The 17,500-nt window shown below is 41.2% G+C and overlaps 1 protein-coding gene across 1 annotated transcript in view; it reads left to right on the top strand.

Moving 5' to 3' along the window:
* Window positions 1-17,500, top strand: part of LOC121383880 (mucin-17-like) — a 209,380-nt gene that overhangs the window by 65,661 nt on the left and 126,219 nt on the right. The window contains exons 22-25 of the mRNA XM_041513976.1: window positions 677-772; window positions 3,130-3,225; window positions 3,390-3,485; window positions 16,881-16,976. Of these exons, the coding sequence (XP_041369910.1) occupies window positions 677-772; window positions 3,130-3,225; window positions 3,390-3,485; window positions 16,881-16,976 (384 nt within the window). The remainder of the gene's footprint in view (window positions 1-676; window positions 773-3,129; window positions 3,226-3,389; window positions 3,486-16,880; window positions 16,977-17,500) is intronic.

The raw sequence follows: 17,500 nt of genomic DNA on the forward strand, positions 1-17,500 counted from the left end.
TCGGCCGGGACCGTCGAGAGATCGAAGGAGAAGTGATCGAAGTTTGACTGTACATCACTGTACATTACATCACTCAGTCAACAAGACAACAAGACAATGAAATTTAAAAATCACTACGTAAATAGTGAACAAGACACACACGCACACACAGAGATACACACACATACACTAGCATACACACACACACAGACACACAGTATCGGACATACACACAGTGAACCACACACACACACGCAAAACCACTCACACACGTACACACACGCAAATATACACATACACGCACACACATTTACATACACAGGCACACATACACACCCACCCACAGAAACAGATACGCACAGGACTTCACACACACATAGTCAAACACACACAGAGACAGACACAGAACAAATCTCTCTCTCTCTCTCTCTCTCTCTCTCTCTCACTCTCTCTCTCTCTCTCACACTCTCTCTCTCTCTCTCTCACACTCTCTCTCTCTCTCTCTCTCTCTCTCTCTCTCTCTCTCTCTCTCTCTCTCTCTCACACTCACACACACACACACACACACACAAACACACGGACACACACACACACACACACACACACACACACACACACACACACACACACACACACACACACACACACACACATATGCATGGACTGATCGTGACAGATTGTACATTTATATTTTTAGGAGGTCTTCAATCCGCCGCACAAGTAATGCTAGTGAGGAACCATTTACAGTTACGAAAATGGGTGGTCAGAAAGCAGAAGACACAAGTACACGTAGGTAAGTCAACAAGACTACAAGACAATGTGTTTGAAAATTCAGTACCTAAATACTTTGTAGGGAAGCTTTCATCCATAATCAGCACTAGGTTTTAGTGTTTTTTAATTTGGAGAAAACCTATGATACCACGTGGAAGTATAGGATTTTAAACGATCTCCATGGCATGGGCCTTAGAGGTGGACTTCCAGTTTTTATATCTCAATTTTTCAAAGATAGATCTTATAAAGTCCAGGTGGGGTCGAGTTTGTTTGATATTCACCCACAAGAGATGGGTGTACCTCAAGGTAGTATCATGTCTGTAACGTTATTTTCTGTGAAAATTAACATTATTACCCAGTGTTTAACACCTGGTGTGGATTACTCGTTATATGACAATGATTTTCAGATTTGCTATAGATCGTCCAATACGTGTATCACTAAACGTGATTTGCAGCTTTGTTTGAATAAACTTCATCAATGGGCAACTGACAATGGCTTTAGATTCAAAAATGCAAAAACGGTTTGTATGCATACCTGCCAGAAGAGGTCTCCACTTAGCTCCACAAAAATCCAATTCCAGTTGTGGAGGAGACTACATTTTTGGGGGTTACATTTGACAGGAAGCTATCTTTTGTACCCCGTCTTAAATATGTTAAAAAGAAGGGCTTTAAAGCTCTCAATATTTTAAAGGTTATTGGTAATACGGAATGGGGAGAAGACCCCAAGGTTATGCTTCGTCTGTATAAATCTCTTGTGAGGTCAAAACTTGATTATGGATGCATTGTATATGGGTCGGCATGCAAGTCTTACTTGCAGATGCTAGATCCTATACACAACAAGGGACTTAAACTTTATCTTGGTGCTTTCAGAACATCTCCTGTAGAGAGCTTGTACGTTGATGCACACAAACCTTGTTTAGGTACTAGACATGCAAATCTTTCTATGCAGTATGCCATGAAGATTAAATCATTATCACAACATCCTACACATGATGCAGTGTTTGATAACAAATATATGAAGTTGTTTGATGCACGGGCAAATGCTATTCATGCATTTGGTCTTTGCATTCAGCTTTTTTTGTCGCTTTCCAACATTCATTTAACTGACACTTTGGAAACTCCTTCATGTTTTGTTTTACCACATTGGTGTATTACATCACCTAAAATTGTGTTTGATCTTGCGCATTTGAAGAAAGATCAGATTGATGCTGTTGTGTATAAACAGTTTTTCATGGAAATTCAAGACAGGTACCGTGATTACATTCCTGTGTATACAGACGGATCACGGGATAGGAATTCTGTGGCTTGTGCTACACTTTTTCTCGTCAGATACACTACTTTCCACGAGACTGCCTGACTCAGCATCGATCTTTAGTGCTGAAGTTTGGGCAGTCATTAAAGCCTCAGAAGAAATCAAAGATTCGATTGTATCCAAATGTATTATTTTTACTGACTCACTCTCGTGTCTCCAAGCTTTACGCAATATGAAGCTGGATCATCCCTTAATTGGGATGGTGATACGAAAGTGTGTCTTTTTATCTTTTGCCAATAAAGACATTATATTTTGTTGGGTTCCCAGCCATGTTGGCATCAGGGGCAATGAAAGGCAAATTCAGCTACCAAGTCTGCTTTGGATTTGTCTCATGCCAAAGTTGGTGTACCTTATACGATTTTAAACATAGTATCAACCAATTTATCTTTTTGAATTGGCAACATGATTGCGACGGTGCGGTTGCGAACAAGCTTCATGCTATCAAGCCAGTCTTGGGAAATTGGCAGTCCTCCTATAGGCAGTGCAGGAAGGATGAAATAGTCTTGTGTTGTGCTGGCATCGGTCATACTTACTTGACCCATTCATTTATTTTGGAGAAAGATCCTCCACCTCAGTGTGAACAGTGAGTGTAGGTATCTGAAAGAAACTCGAAAAGATATATTTGGACGACGAAATGTACTGGAATCATTTCGATTCCATCCAGAACATATATTACAGTTTCTACATGATACTGACTTTTCTCCTAAATTTTAATTGTATCTATCTGTGATATTTGTATTTTTGGCACAGTTCTTTACACTGTTTTAATTTAACTGTTGAATTTTTATATTGATGATGCTTATCACTTTATTTGTTTGAATTTACCATAGTTTGACACCCAATAGCCGATGTATTTTTCGTGCTGGGATGTCGTTAAACATTCATTCATTCACTACCTAAATAGTGAACAGCACACATACACTCACACTCTCATATACACACACAGTGACACACACACACACGAATCCACACATACACACACATACATACACACACACACACACAAACACGCTCACATGCACACACACATGGACTGATCGTGGCATATTGTATATTTATATTTTTAGGAGGTCTTCAGTTCGCCGCACGAGTAATGCTAGTGTTGAACCTTCTACAGTTACGCCAGTGGGTGGTCAGAAAGCAGAAGATACAAGTACGCCTAGGTAAGTCAACAAGACAAAAAGACAATGTGATTGAAAATTCACTACCGAAATTGTAAACAACACACACACACACACACTCACACACGCACTCGCATACACACCAAGACACAGACACATACACCCACATGGACTGTTCGTTGCAGATTGTATGTTTATATTTTCAGAAGGCCTTCAATTCACCGCACAAGTAATGCTAGTGTTGAACCTTCTACACATACGCCAGTGGGTGGTCAGAAAGCAGAAGACACAAGTACACCTAGGTAAGTCAATAAGACAACAATACAATGAGATTGAAAATTCACTACCTAAATAGTGAACAACACACACACAAACTCACATACATGCACATAGAGATACACACACTTACTCGCACACACACTCGAAACACACACACACACACACACACACACACACACACACACACACACACACACACACATCCATACATACCAACACGCATGCACCCCCACCACTCACGCACATGCACACTCACACATATATAGTCACGCACCTTCACACGCAGACACGTGCACACTCACAGACACACTCACATATGCGCACGAGAGAGAGAGAGACACACAGGTACACACAGACACATACATAGACACACACACATAAGTAGTATAGTGGCGTCTATAGGGCCATGACCTACTTATGTGACCTTGGCCTACTTTCCCATGACCTTGACCTAGATGATATTGCTAGGTCACGGCCTTTTCATGTGACCCGGCCCCGCCCTACTAACCCGGCACTGACCTACTTAGACTGGCCCTGACCTACTTAGACTGGCCCTGATCTACTTAGACTGGCATCGAGTGTATAAAAGGGAAATGTTCAGGAAGACATGTAATGAAATTTACTTTTCGGGTCCCAATCTGTGGACCACGGGTTCGGCTACCCCTTTCGGTTGTAGACTTTTGCTGGTACTAAGAGTCTATTAATAATTCTCTAGAAGGCTGAAATTACTATAAACCAGAGACCGACTTGGCTAGCACAGAAAACCCAAACTAACAAATAAACAGATTACACATTTATTCGAGGGAGTACAAACAAATAACAAATATGTATGGTAGTCCTCTTAGAATCCATATATGAATTGACTACCACTAAATAAATAAATTTACACCCACATATCCATACAAATAAATACTTATATTTAGGGACGTGTATGAATGTGTCGTGGATAATCCCGGCAAAGAGAATATTCGCGGATTTACATCTGCAGGACAGCACACACCAAATAATTAGGCTCTACACCTTACACGATTACCCATCCATGCCGGTGTACACGAACTCCGTTAAATCATATATATTGGACAGCCCCCTTCAAAGCTATTTGTAACCAAAACACCCTATTAAAGTAGTCGTTAATCCATATAATTAGGACTCACTTATTCGGAATGGGGTTACAAACCATCGACAATGACGAAGACCCCTTATTAAAATCAATGAGATCCTAATTTAATCAGGTTTAATTTATTCAGACGGGTCGTCCGTTCTCTAACTCAGCCAAAACGATTAAGCGGACAGTTCGTGCACGGTAAAAACACGGAATTATATATGGGACGATTACACCTTACACGTAACACGGGTCATTGCATGACTCGCTTTACGTAGCTAATTTATAATTTTAATAACTGAAACTTATAAGATATACATTGGTTAAACGTATGTATAAATGGGCAGACAGCTAGGAATGGAAGCAAACATGTTTACATATATATAAAACGAAAAACAACACAACCCACAAAAACTAACCTCAGAGGAAAACAACCCGAGCGCAAGTGGGGATGAATAACGTGCGTCGAAAAATAATCTAATTTGACCAACCTGATTGGTCGATTCAGTCAGGCCACATTCTTGCACGGACGTCCACCGACAACATTTAAAACGGTTGCACGACACTTATTATATTATCCATCGTAGCAATGAGAAAATAACGTTCCTGATATTCATAAGTGAGTAGATAGACAGAAAACCAGGAACGCTACAGACATACAATCAAATGCAAGGTAGTGACTACCAAACCAGAAGAAAATTTCATGGATCAAATGGATGCTGCCTGTTAGCGTATGGATGAATTCGATAATGGTGAACTCGTAGATGAACCTGCAGATCAGAGGGATGCTGCTCGTGAAACAGATGCTGCCTATGACTGCTACTCAAGACATTACTTGTTCTGTCATCATCCCAAAATGAAACATTTCTATGCCCGGAGGTTTCATATGCTCAGTGGCCCATACAGTTACGTCAAAAACTAAAAGAACTTGCCAAGGTTAGTTTCTATTACACAGGAAACCACAATGCCATCATGTGTTACTGTTGTGGACGTCGCGTCTACCGATGGAAGAAGTAAAAGTAAAGTTTGTTTTATTTAACGACGCCGCTAGAGCACATTGATTTTTTTATCTTATCATCGGCTATTGGACGTCAAACATATGGTCATTCTGACACTGTTTTTAGAGGAAACCCGCTGTTGCGACATAAGCTACTCTTTTTACGACAGGCAGCAAGGGATCTTTTATTTGCGCTTCCCACAGGCAGGATAGCACAAACCATGGCCTTTGTTGAACCAGTTATGGATCACTGGTCGGTGCAAGTGGTTTACACCTACCCATTGAGCCTTGCGGAGCACTCACTCAGGGTTTGGAGTCGGTATCTCGATTAAAAATCCCATGCCTCGACTGGGATCCGAACCCAGTACCTACCAGCCTGTAGACCGATGGCCTGCCACGACGCCACCGAGGCCGGTAACCGATGGAAGAAGACAGCGATGTGTAGCCGGTGAGCAGGTTGTTGTTTTGGAAGCTCCGACTATAACGAAATTAGAATACATAACAATAACTTTGTTTACTTTAATTTATTCAATTAATTTAATAATTAATTGTTCTACACCCAAGCAGACGAAGATATTAGCAAGTAAGTTTGTTGTGCCTTTTTGCGCACGTAAATAGCTACCGGGGCTATTATAAATTTAGTTAACACATGGCTAAACTTTGTCCTAGTATTGCCAGATACTAGGCCTAGTCTCACACGTATAAATAATCGCTGCACGACCAACCCAGTCGATAAAACATTTTCAAGGATGTCAAGAAATTATAAAAGTTTGGCAAGTGAAATAATTACCGAGATGTCGAACCGCTCTTCGTCAACTTTTAGCAACTCATCCCTTCCAAGTGTGGCGGGAGAGCAACTGGCTTGGGACGCGTCCGTCGATACACACATGACGCCAAAACAACCGAAAGCGTCTACTCCGTCCTAGCGCGCCAGGCGCGATACTCCACACCCCGGGGGAGGCCTCTCTATTTTAGTTGATAAATATATACTGGAGAGGTCCGCCCGGGGGGAGGAAAACCTACTTGAATCTGATGATGAGAGTTTGGATAGAGGATTATCATGTGACTTAAGTGATATATCTAACTCAACCTCAGATGACAATAATAAATCCACCCCCACCCCTACAACACAAGAAGAGATAGTTATGACCAACTGCTCAGGGGAAGAGACTTCTGACAATAAAATAAATAAAGATGTCTCAGTGTTATCTTTGGATAAGGAGGGCGAGGTAAGCGTCCCGTTTTCAACATCGGGTGTGTCATCCAAAGAGTCGGCCTATGTGAGGTCACCGACCCCACCCCCGGGAGTGTCGGACACAACTACTCGTAAGAGGAAAGCGGGGCCGATGCCTAATGATGAAGAGGAAGTAGATAACGCCTCGAATAAAGGTGAGTCCATGATATATGGGGTAAATTTAGAATATCCCATTCCAACCACCAACTCGTTTTCGCCCCTCGGGGATATGTCAGCTACATCTACCTATGTTTCAACTCCCCCCCCCCCCCCGTACTAAATTAATCAGAAGGAAATCCAAACAAGAAAACATTGAAATTCAGGGGTTGAGGAGGGTATTTTTTAATGATTTGGACCCGACCCCCCTATGGGTTACAGTTCCTACAAAACTCAATAACCGAGATGCAACAAAGCTCTCTCTCAAGAGCTTTTAAAAATACAGTCTTTTTCTATTCCCGGGTTCCTGGCGGAGCTTGCTTTGTCAGAACCCAGTGGGACGCCCCCTTTGCTGCCCTAGGGCCCACCATGAAAATCAGACCTTTCCCTGACAGCGCAGACGAAGTGGTGGTTATCTTTAACAGTTGTTAAAAAGAACCCAATGGGGGTGACAATGTTGATATCTGTAATGACCTGTCAGTGGACAGCTACATTGAGACATTTGGACCCGGCCCTAGCCAATCTTTGGCCTTGGCAGAGTCAATACATGTATCTATAAACAATAGTATCAGCCCCCGGCTCAAGGCCACCGTCTCAGAGAGAGTTGAGATAGGAGTCGAGTCGGAGATTCAAATCGTAGAAACTACCGCTGGAGTCGGTCGTAAGGTGTCCAACGACGTCCGCGCTAATTCAAATATAGGCGATTTCGATTCCTTTTGCCAACAAGATGGTAAAACAGCACGTAGGCAGCCGGCGACTGTTGTTAGCGGCACGGGGTCGCGGAATTCCACGAAGCGGGTTTCGGGGTTGTCCGGTAATGAGTCGGAGAAAGAGTTTAGTGGCTCAAGATCCGACAAACTGGACAACATACCGAATACCCCCCCGGCAGTGGGGCTGGGCTTCTGGAAGGATGAAGTAGTCACTTTCCACCCCCGCGACCAGTCAACCGATGGTTTCACTGAGGTGATACTAAAAAAGAGGAAGCGCCGGTTCGCTAACTCACCCGATTCAAATTATGCCGAATCTCCCACCGCCGGAGACTTTCTAATAAACAAAAAACAAGAACCACCCCCCGGGACAAAAAGAATTAAATCAAATAAAGGGAGGGTGGTACTTCCATCTACAAAGGCCAACACCAGTTTGCCAACACGTTTAAATTTTTCAGGTATGGAGGTGGACCCTTTCCCCCCCCTGGAATCCGGTGTGAAAACCCGCCAGGGGCAGAGGGGGGCTGGGCCTCTTCCCCCCTTTTATAAACAAATTAGACCAGTGAGAGAGGGGGGCGCCCAAACACAAATAAAGCGTCCCTCCAACTCTCAACCAAACAGGGAACCTTTCGAGGTGGTATCAAGGGGAGGCCCTTCACAGAGGGATGGAGGAGGTAATCCACCCCTCTCTCTACGTAGGATTATAAAAACAGACCTAAGAGGCGCTAATGGCCCAGCCATCTTCTCATCGGTCAGGACGGACAATCCGGATATACCGGTCTCAAATGTAACAGTTTGGGGCAATGGGTATCTGGATGTCTTACTGGCCGAACCCACGGCGGCGGAAACTATACGGGTGAAGGGGGTGGAACACCGTCTACACCCATACCAGGCTAAACCTGTCAAATGCGCCAGATGCCAGAAGTGGGGTCACCTAACAAAAAAGTGTAGAGCCACTAGAGAATTCCCCGGATAACCCATGTACAAGACCGTTATCTTGTGCAAATTGCAGGGGGGCTCATTGCACCCATGACAAGGGGTGCCCTGATTATAGGAGGGTGGTTCGCATCATGGCAGACAGGGTACCCATTCCAAAAAGATCTCGGGAAGCAAATGTGGTAAGGCCGTCCCCCCCGGGATTGGCAGCTGGCGAAAAATTTACTAACAAGACTGAGTCTGGTATTAATATTAGCAGACCAGTCTCGGTTGCTACTTCCTATGCCGGCGTAACCTCAGGGACCAATCAATTAAATTCAGATCATTTGATAACAGCTCCCTATTTAGTTAGGGTACTTTCAGCCCTGAATTAAAAAATTATATTGATCATAATAAATTTATTGATATTATTGCTATTCAAGAGTCCTTACTTCCGAATACCTCAGTAAAAAATCAAAAAAGATAAATTATTTACAGAATACAAAATTCCAGGTTATACAGGACTCTTTTTTAATAGTGGCAATAAATCTACGGGGGGAGTAGCTACCTTTGTTAGAAATGGAATTTCCCACTCTCAACTAACTGTGATAAGGACGAGTCCAGAGATCGAGGTGTTGGGGGTGACAATACATACTAAAAATAATAATATAAATATTTTTAATTATTATGTACATACTAGATTATCTGGTAAAAAATTAACTGTAGATGATTTTTTGAAACCAATAGGAAATAATAATATAAATTTAATAGTGGTTGGGGATTTTAATTGCAAAAATATTTTATGGGGGTCAGATAAAACTAATTTACAAGGTAGTTTAATAGAACAGTGTATGGACAATTTAAATATGGCTTGTCTAAATGATGGAAGCCTACATTTTTATCAGACACCCACCATACCTGGTCTTGTCTGGATATATCCTTTGTCTCCAAAAATATAGCAGCCAAATGTGAGTGGGAGATTCTTGATGACCTGGGCAGCGACCACCTCCCTATAAAAATTAAATTTAATTTTAGATAGCTGGAATAATGAAAACAATAATAATAAAAATAAATGGAACTTAGAGAAAGCCGATTGGGTGGACTTTGGTCACATGTGTGGTCTCTTGGATCATGAGCAGATTAAGGATAAGAATATTAATACATTTAATAATAATTTAATTAAAGCAATAATTGAAATAGCCACTAAAACAATACCGATTTTTAGTAAAAAGGGTAGCCGCGCTTCCGTCCCGTGGTGGAACGAGGAACTATCAAAACAAAAAGTTAATAGGAATAGATGTAGACGTAAGTTAAAGAAAAATAAAACTTTAGAAAATATACAGAAATTTAAAGAAAGTAAATATAAATTAAAATTAAATATTATTAAAACAAGAAACGCCTCATGGCACCAGTTCTGCAGTTCGCTAAACAAGGATTCAGATGTAAAAGAAGTATGGTCTAGGATTAAAAGGATTCAGGGGAGATCTACAAAAAATAATAATATACTTAAAAACAGTAAAATTTATAATAATGATCAAATAAAAGCTAATGCTTTAGGAGCAACGTTTAAACAAAATTCGGCTACAACTAATTACTCAATTTTTTTTCAAACTAGAAAAATTAAAATGGAAAGAGATAGCCCTATCCCCCATGAAGATCACAGCCCGGACTTTGACAGACCATATAATGCACCCTTTAAACTCCGGGAGCTGAAGGAGGCTTTTGGTAACCGTAAAGGCTCAGCTCCAGGGCCAGATAGATTTAGCTATATACTTTTTAAACATATGCCTACCAAAACCCTCGGACTGTTCCTGGAGTTATTTAATTTAATATGGCTAGAGGGGACCCTTCCCCTTAGTTGGAAACATGCAGAGGTCTTTGGACTTCCAAAACAGGGTAAGGATCCCCTCAACCCATTAAATTACAGGCCAATATCCTTAACATCCAGCGTCTGTAAGACCATGGAGTGTATGGTTAATCAACGCCTTATCCACTTTCTGGAGACCAACAAATTATTGTCGGTTTTCCAGAGTGGTTTTAGGAGACACCACTCAACTACCGACCACCTGGTAAGACTTCAAACCGAGGTCAAGGATGCCTTTCGGAATGGCCTCAAGGTGGCCGGAGTTTTTGTGGACATTGAAAAGGCTTACGACATGGTCTGGAGACGTGGGTTGTTGTTCAAATTTACCAAATGGGGATTAAAGGGGCAATGTTCACATTTATAGTAAAATTTTTAGAAGAAAGAACATTTGCCGTAAATGTAAATGGATGTTTTTCCCCCATTATGGATTTGGAAAATGGTATACCACAAGGCTCAGTGATAGCGCCCACATTGTTTGGAATCTTTATTAACGATCTAGATACGGCACTAATCACTACAAACAAAAGCACTAAAACATCTTTAAGTGTTGGACTTTTTGCTGACGACACAGCATTCTGGAGGATAGGTAAATCCTATGATGATATCAAAACAGACCTCCAGAATGATTTAGATAATCTACATAGATGGTCAGCAGCCTGGGGGGTTACCATTTCCAAAGCTAAAACTAATAGTATAGTTTTTCAGAAATGTAGAGATTTTAAAAGAAGGTGCAATTTAGAGTTGAAATTTAAAAATATTATTATTAAACAGGTGCAATCTGTCAAATTTCTGGGTGTAATCTTTGACCATGCTCTCAGTTTTGGCGAACACATTACTGGAATTACCGGTAATTGTGTCTTTTATTTAAATCTTTTGAGGATACTTTCCGGTACGTCATGGGGCGCAGATAGAAAAACTCTGCTCATGGTCTTCGAGGCCTTCATAGTGTCCAGACTCCAATATGGTGCGCTGGCCTTTGGGTGCGCAGCACAGACACACCTTAAAAAACTTGATGGAGTATATGGTAGAGCCCTCAAGATAATTATTGGGGGAGCTATCTGTACTCCATATGATAGTATAATGGTGGAATTGGGAGTATTACCCTTAACTTTGAGGAGAATCAGGCAGGGTTTCAGATATATAAATAAAACAAGGAGCCAAGTGCCTGATTCTCCTATTAACAAATTAATTCCTCAAAAGGTTAAAACTGTCGGTGATAAAGACATGTCCATCATTTCATATCTTAATAAATTTGCCACTGATTTTGGCGTCTCTGGACTGACCATTAGTAATGCTAATGATCGACTCGACTATCCATGGCGGTTCGAGCGCCCAGTGGTAAACTTCCACATTAGAAAAGAAATAATTAAATATGATAACCCATATATTAAAAAATTTATCTTTCAAGCAGTGGTAGAGAAATTCTATCCTGACTGTGTACAAGTGTACACAAACGGATCGAAAGACACTGGGAAAACAGGTATGGCCTTTGTTATTCAAAGTAATAAAAATAAAAAACCGATAGCCATTAGGGCCAGGCTTACTGATAATGCTTCGGTATATACATCTGAACTTATTGCCATACTTTATGGGTTAATGTGGATCCAAAATGATAATTTAAAAAGAAAGGACCCTGGTGGATATGTGATTTTCACCGATAGATTAAGTTCACTCCAGGCTATAATAGGATGTGGGGGTATAAGACCCGAAATTATCAATAAAATATATAAATGTTACAATAGCATTATCACCAGTGGAACCAAAGTAGGACTAGAATGGGTGCCGGCACATGTCGGCATTCCAGGAAACGAGCTGGCTGACACAAACGCCAGAAATAGCCTACGTGACACCAATATAGGAATCGAAATCAAACACAATCATAAAGAACTTAATTCTATATTGGAACCACACCTTGGTAAATTATGGCAGTCCGAATGGGACCACCATACCAGGGTGTGGCATGCACACATCAAGCCGAAGGCCGCGGGACCCGGTCCTATATCCTTTAACATTAGGGCCACAAAAATAATTTCGAGACTTAGAATGGGAGTTTGTTATGGCCTTAATGGAAACAAATTTAAAATAAAAAAATCTCCCACACCTAATTGTCTGGTGTGTAATAAGGTAGAGGATGTGAAACATTTTCTACTTGAATGCACCAGACATATGTTAAAGCGTAAGAACTTAGAATTTTTTTTTAGGAAAAATAATTTGGAGCTCAACGGTCTAAATTTACTGAATCCACCGATTGAGCACAAGAAAGGTATTGACAGGCTCCTGATGGCCTTCGTGCTTGAAACTAAAATAGATATATAGATAATATTATTAGCTAAATACGATTAATTATACTTTGTAATCTCATGTGGCTGTCCGTGGCGGGTTTTATTGTTGTCCCCCACTTTCTTGGGTATAACCACTCTATAAACCCTTATTATATAGATTAAAATAATTAATATTGGAGTTATGTAACAAGACATACCTGGTTCGTTTCCCCATTTGTGTACTATCCTCTTGGTGGAATACGAACCAGGGAGTCTTTGGGTAGTATCAAGGTTGGGGCTTCCTCCTCATTGGGCTTTATCCTTCTGATGGTAGGAAGTCCCTACCCATTTGAAGTGATAGTTAGGGAATGAGGGGGGAAATTAATATAACTATAATAATAATAAAATATATTGGGAATATATGATGGTTATTCAGCTAACTAATACTAAAATAATTTCCTCTCTTATCGCGCCTGGCGAGCTTGTAGGACTAAGGGACGCGAGATTATAAATAAAATTATATAATATACCGGAAGTCAAGAGGTAGGCATAGGCGTAGGCGGTTTGGCAGTAGGGGAGCTAGGTTTGTCCGGGGGGCTCCCGACTCCCCTCCCCCGGGCCTCGGCCCCGTCCTGTCTGCCACACTTAGATTCCCAATACCGACGTGGCACCTCTTACAAGTAATAAATTTCCTGTGAGGCCGACTCACCTTTCATATGAACCTCCCACCTAATTCCTCATAAGGGCTAAATTAAGTATATGTAGACCGAGACCTTTTTTAGTTTGGATCGCCAGGTCAAAATTTTGACGAAAATTAAAAATAGGAATTTTATATTGGGAATGCACAACAAAATTGTAATGTCCCAAAAATATTTTTGGTTTAAATTTCAACATTTTCCCTATATTTCTGTCCCGGACCACTCCTGCCGGCTATCCGGAGGAGGGGCCTGTGACAGACATGCTTGAAACCCTAGTGGTATATGAGCATGTAAATAAATATTGGAATGGAATGGAAGAAGACAGACGACCCAGTGATGGAACATTACAGACTCTCTCCAAGATCCCCTATGTGAACAACGTGTTCAGACATTAAATGTGTGTTATTTTGTCATGTTGTATGTTGTAAATAGAACTGTGAATAACAGGTTTTGTTTTCTTACGTATGCCCTGCGTCCATTGATGCGTCCCTGTATGTGTCCCTATGGTAGTGACACTGGTAGAGGGTAATATTTTGGTCACAATGTAGCTCGCATGGTAGCACAATGATATTTATGCTTGGGAGGAGGGACACTGGTCATATGTATCACACACATTCAAACACTCCTGTACCATACCTTTATGCGAGGGAAAGGTATATAAGTAAAAGGGTAATAGACAACACCCCCATTTGAAGTAGAACCTTTGGAGAAGCAACATGTCAGACCAGTACAAGTTATACGTCCCCGACGTCGACAAGTGGACCCGTTTCTACAAACTACAAGCTCAAGACAAACTGCTAAGAGCCGACCATGACAACTCAGCGTGGATCATTGTCTAGAACTCTACGATCCCACATGGAAGAAACACAAACAAGAGGTGGACAAACCATCGGAACTGAACGTCATCATGGTCTCCCCCACACAATAGGTGGTGGAACAAGCCGAGGCCGACCTGAAACGAAAACGAGAACAAAGTGACGTGGAACAGAAAGAACCAGAGCAGACTAGCATGGGCCAGAAACAGCACAAGCATTTCTGAGAAGACTATAAAAGGGGGCGTGACAGTTTGGACATCGCCAGTTCACGACGAGCACTTCAACAGTCAACATCATGAATCAGAATTGGTTTATTCCTGAAACTGTCATGAACAGGAGACCGTGTCCCGTATGTCCAAAGACTTTTCAAAGCCATCAAACATGCTACGTCATTGGAAGACCGTCCATTCATCTCAACTCCAGGCTCCTATGACTCCATCTCCTTTGGGTCCTGCTCCTGTTCCTGAGGCTCCTATAGCTCCTGATCCAGCTCCTATGGCTTCTATAGCTTCTGCTGCTGCTCCTATGGCTCCTATGGTTCCTATAGCTCCTGCTCTGGCTCCTATAGCTCTTGCTTCGGCTCATATAGCTCCTACTCCGATTCTTATGGCTCCTATAGCTCAGAACTGCTCAGAAAACAGGCAGCCACCGTCGAGGAAGGTGTTCTGTAAGTACGGTAACATGCAGAGGTGCGCATTCACGAGAAAACTGTCAGTAGACAATGACAATACCGATGATGATTCCAAGATGATGAAGAGAAATGAACACTAATAATAATATTCACATGTCGCCCGTAAGGCCTCTCGATGTAACCCAATGTGTGTCCATTTTATTATCCATGTGTAGTTCTCTAGGTAGACCAGTGATTGTAATTTAGAAATAAATGAAAAAAAACCCCAAAAAACCAAAAAATTTGCTAGTCCACACAAGTCCCGCTCGAAACGATGGACGGATGGTTGTAGGCATTGTGTTTTGTTTTCACTACAATATTCTGCCAATGATTTGAAAGTTTTAAATTTCGCTAGGGATATTGGAAAAAACATAATTGTGGGGATCATCGACTCTACATAGTCTCATAATTGCATACATTTTAGATGTGCACAAATTGCTGACATATATTTGGTATATATAAAGGTTGAGTAGTATATGATGAGTATTCAAAGTAGGATTGAACCATTGGACAACACAATCTCTGTATCATTAATAGGTTACATCCACATACTGACTAAAACAAAATCACAATACACATCTAAAGGAATACTGAAACTAAAAATCTTCTCTGTATATATGGTACATTTATAAAGCGTAAATGTCCTTATATCTTGATTGTGAATATATACGTATGTACCCTAAAATCTAATATAAGTTAATTAAACGTCTGTTTAAACTTCGTACACGAAATGTTAAATTTCAAAACAAACTACTTATACAGACCCCGCACTGCAGGTTATAGAGGCCGTTTGTACAGTAGTAGATGGGTTCTGCTTCAAAACATTCCTTAACATGCATAAATACATAAATAAATGTTCAATACAAGAAAACAAATTTAATGAAAACAAATCCACTTGGGAAATGAACTTGACTGAGACTACATTGCAAATAGATATCTGATTTAAGCTACATAATAGAGATAGTATGAAAAAAGCGTTCCCTGTGAGACGGATGGTTTTATTTATTTATTTATATGCTTAAAAAGTCACATAATTACGTTCTTTGTCGACGTCGGCCATACCAAAAACATGTTCACTGCACGAAACTTTCAGTTTAGTTTTTTTTAAAGTTAACAATGCAACACTCCCATAATCATTAGACGTTAACCTGACGACGTATTTGAAAAACTTTTCCCGCCTTTTTCGATATTTATGAACTTATATATTTTAGGATTAATACCAGTACAGTATTAGTTTTTTTGTTTTTTTTAGGGGGGGGGGGGGGGGGGGGGACGTATCAGTAAAACGGCACCTTTGAAAAACTTTCTCGAAGTTCGCACAGCGAAAAGGATATGATATGACGGATGTAACACGACGCACCAAACTAATTCAGTACATGAATTGTACATACACTTGAGTCCCCATATTAACATGTAACTCGCGGTCTAAGTAGGTCAGGGTCAGTATAAGTAGGTAAAAATAAGTAGATCATGGCCAATCTAAGTAGGTCAGGGCCAGTCTAAGTACATCAGTCTAAGTAGGTCAGGGCTGGGTCAGTAGGACGGGACCAGGTCACGTGACAAGGCCGTGACGTGGCAAGGTCATCAAGGACAAGGTCACGGAAAGCTGGTTATGGGGCGAAACAGGTCCTTATACTACTCACATACATGGAATGATTCTGACAGATTGTATGTTTATCTTTTTAGTAGGTTTTTAATTTGCTGCACAAATAATACTAGTGCTGAACCTTCTACAGTTACGCCAATGGGTGGTCAGAAAGCAGAATACACAAGTGCACCTCGTTAAGTCAACACGACAACAAGACAATGCTATTGGAAATTCACTATCTAAATTGTGAACAGCACAGACACGCACACAGACACCCACAGACACACAGATACACACACACACACACACACACACACACACACACACACACACACACACACAGACACACACACACCACACACACACATACGGACGGACTTATCATGACAAATTGTATGTTTATATTTTTAGGAGGTCGTCAATTCGCCGCACAAGTAATGCTAGTGTTGAACCTTCTACAATTACTCCAATGGGTGGTCAGAAAGCAGAAGATACAAGTACTCCTTTGTAAGTCAACAAGACAACAAAACAATGAGATTGAAAATTATTCACTACCTAAATAGTGAACAGCACAGACACACATGTACGCAGATATACACAGACACATACACACACACACCCAGACACATACACTCACATACATACACACACACACACACACACACACACACACACACACACACACACACACACACACACACACACACACATATACACACACACACTGGCACACACACAGACACATAAACACCTACACACAAACCTGCACACAAATATGTACGCATAGATCACAGATACATACACACACAGACGCATACAAACACAGACACGCGCACACACACACTCACTTAATACACTCACACACGCAAACACGCACACAGTGACACACAAAGACGCCCACCCACACGCAAACCAACACGAACCTACAAACAGACACCCACACACCTACTGACACAGACAGAAACACACAGACACACACAGACACACATACCACCATACACATACACACACTCACACACACAGGGTCACAC

The sequence above is a fragment of the Gigantopelta aegis genome, chromosome 10 (assembly GCF_016097555.1).
Source record: "Gigantopelta aegis isolate Gae_Host chromosome 10, Gae_host_genome, whole genome shotgun sequence".
NCBI lineage: Eukaryota > Metazoa > Mollusca > Gastropoda > Neomphalida > Peltospiridae > Gigantopelta > Gigantopelta aegis.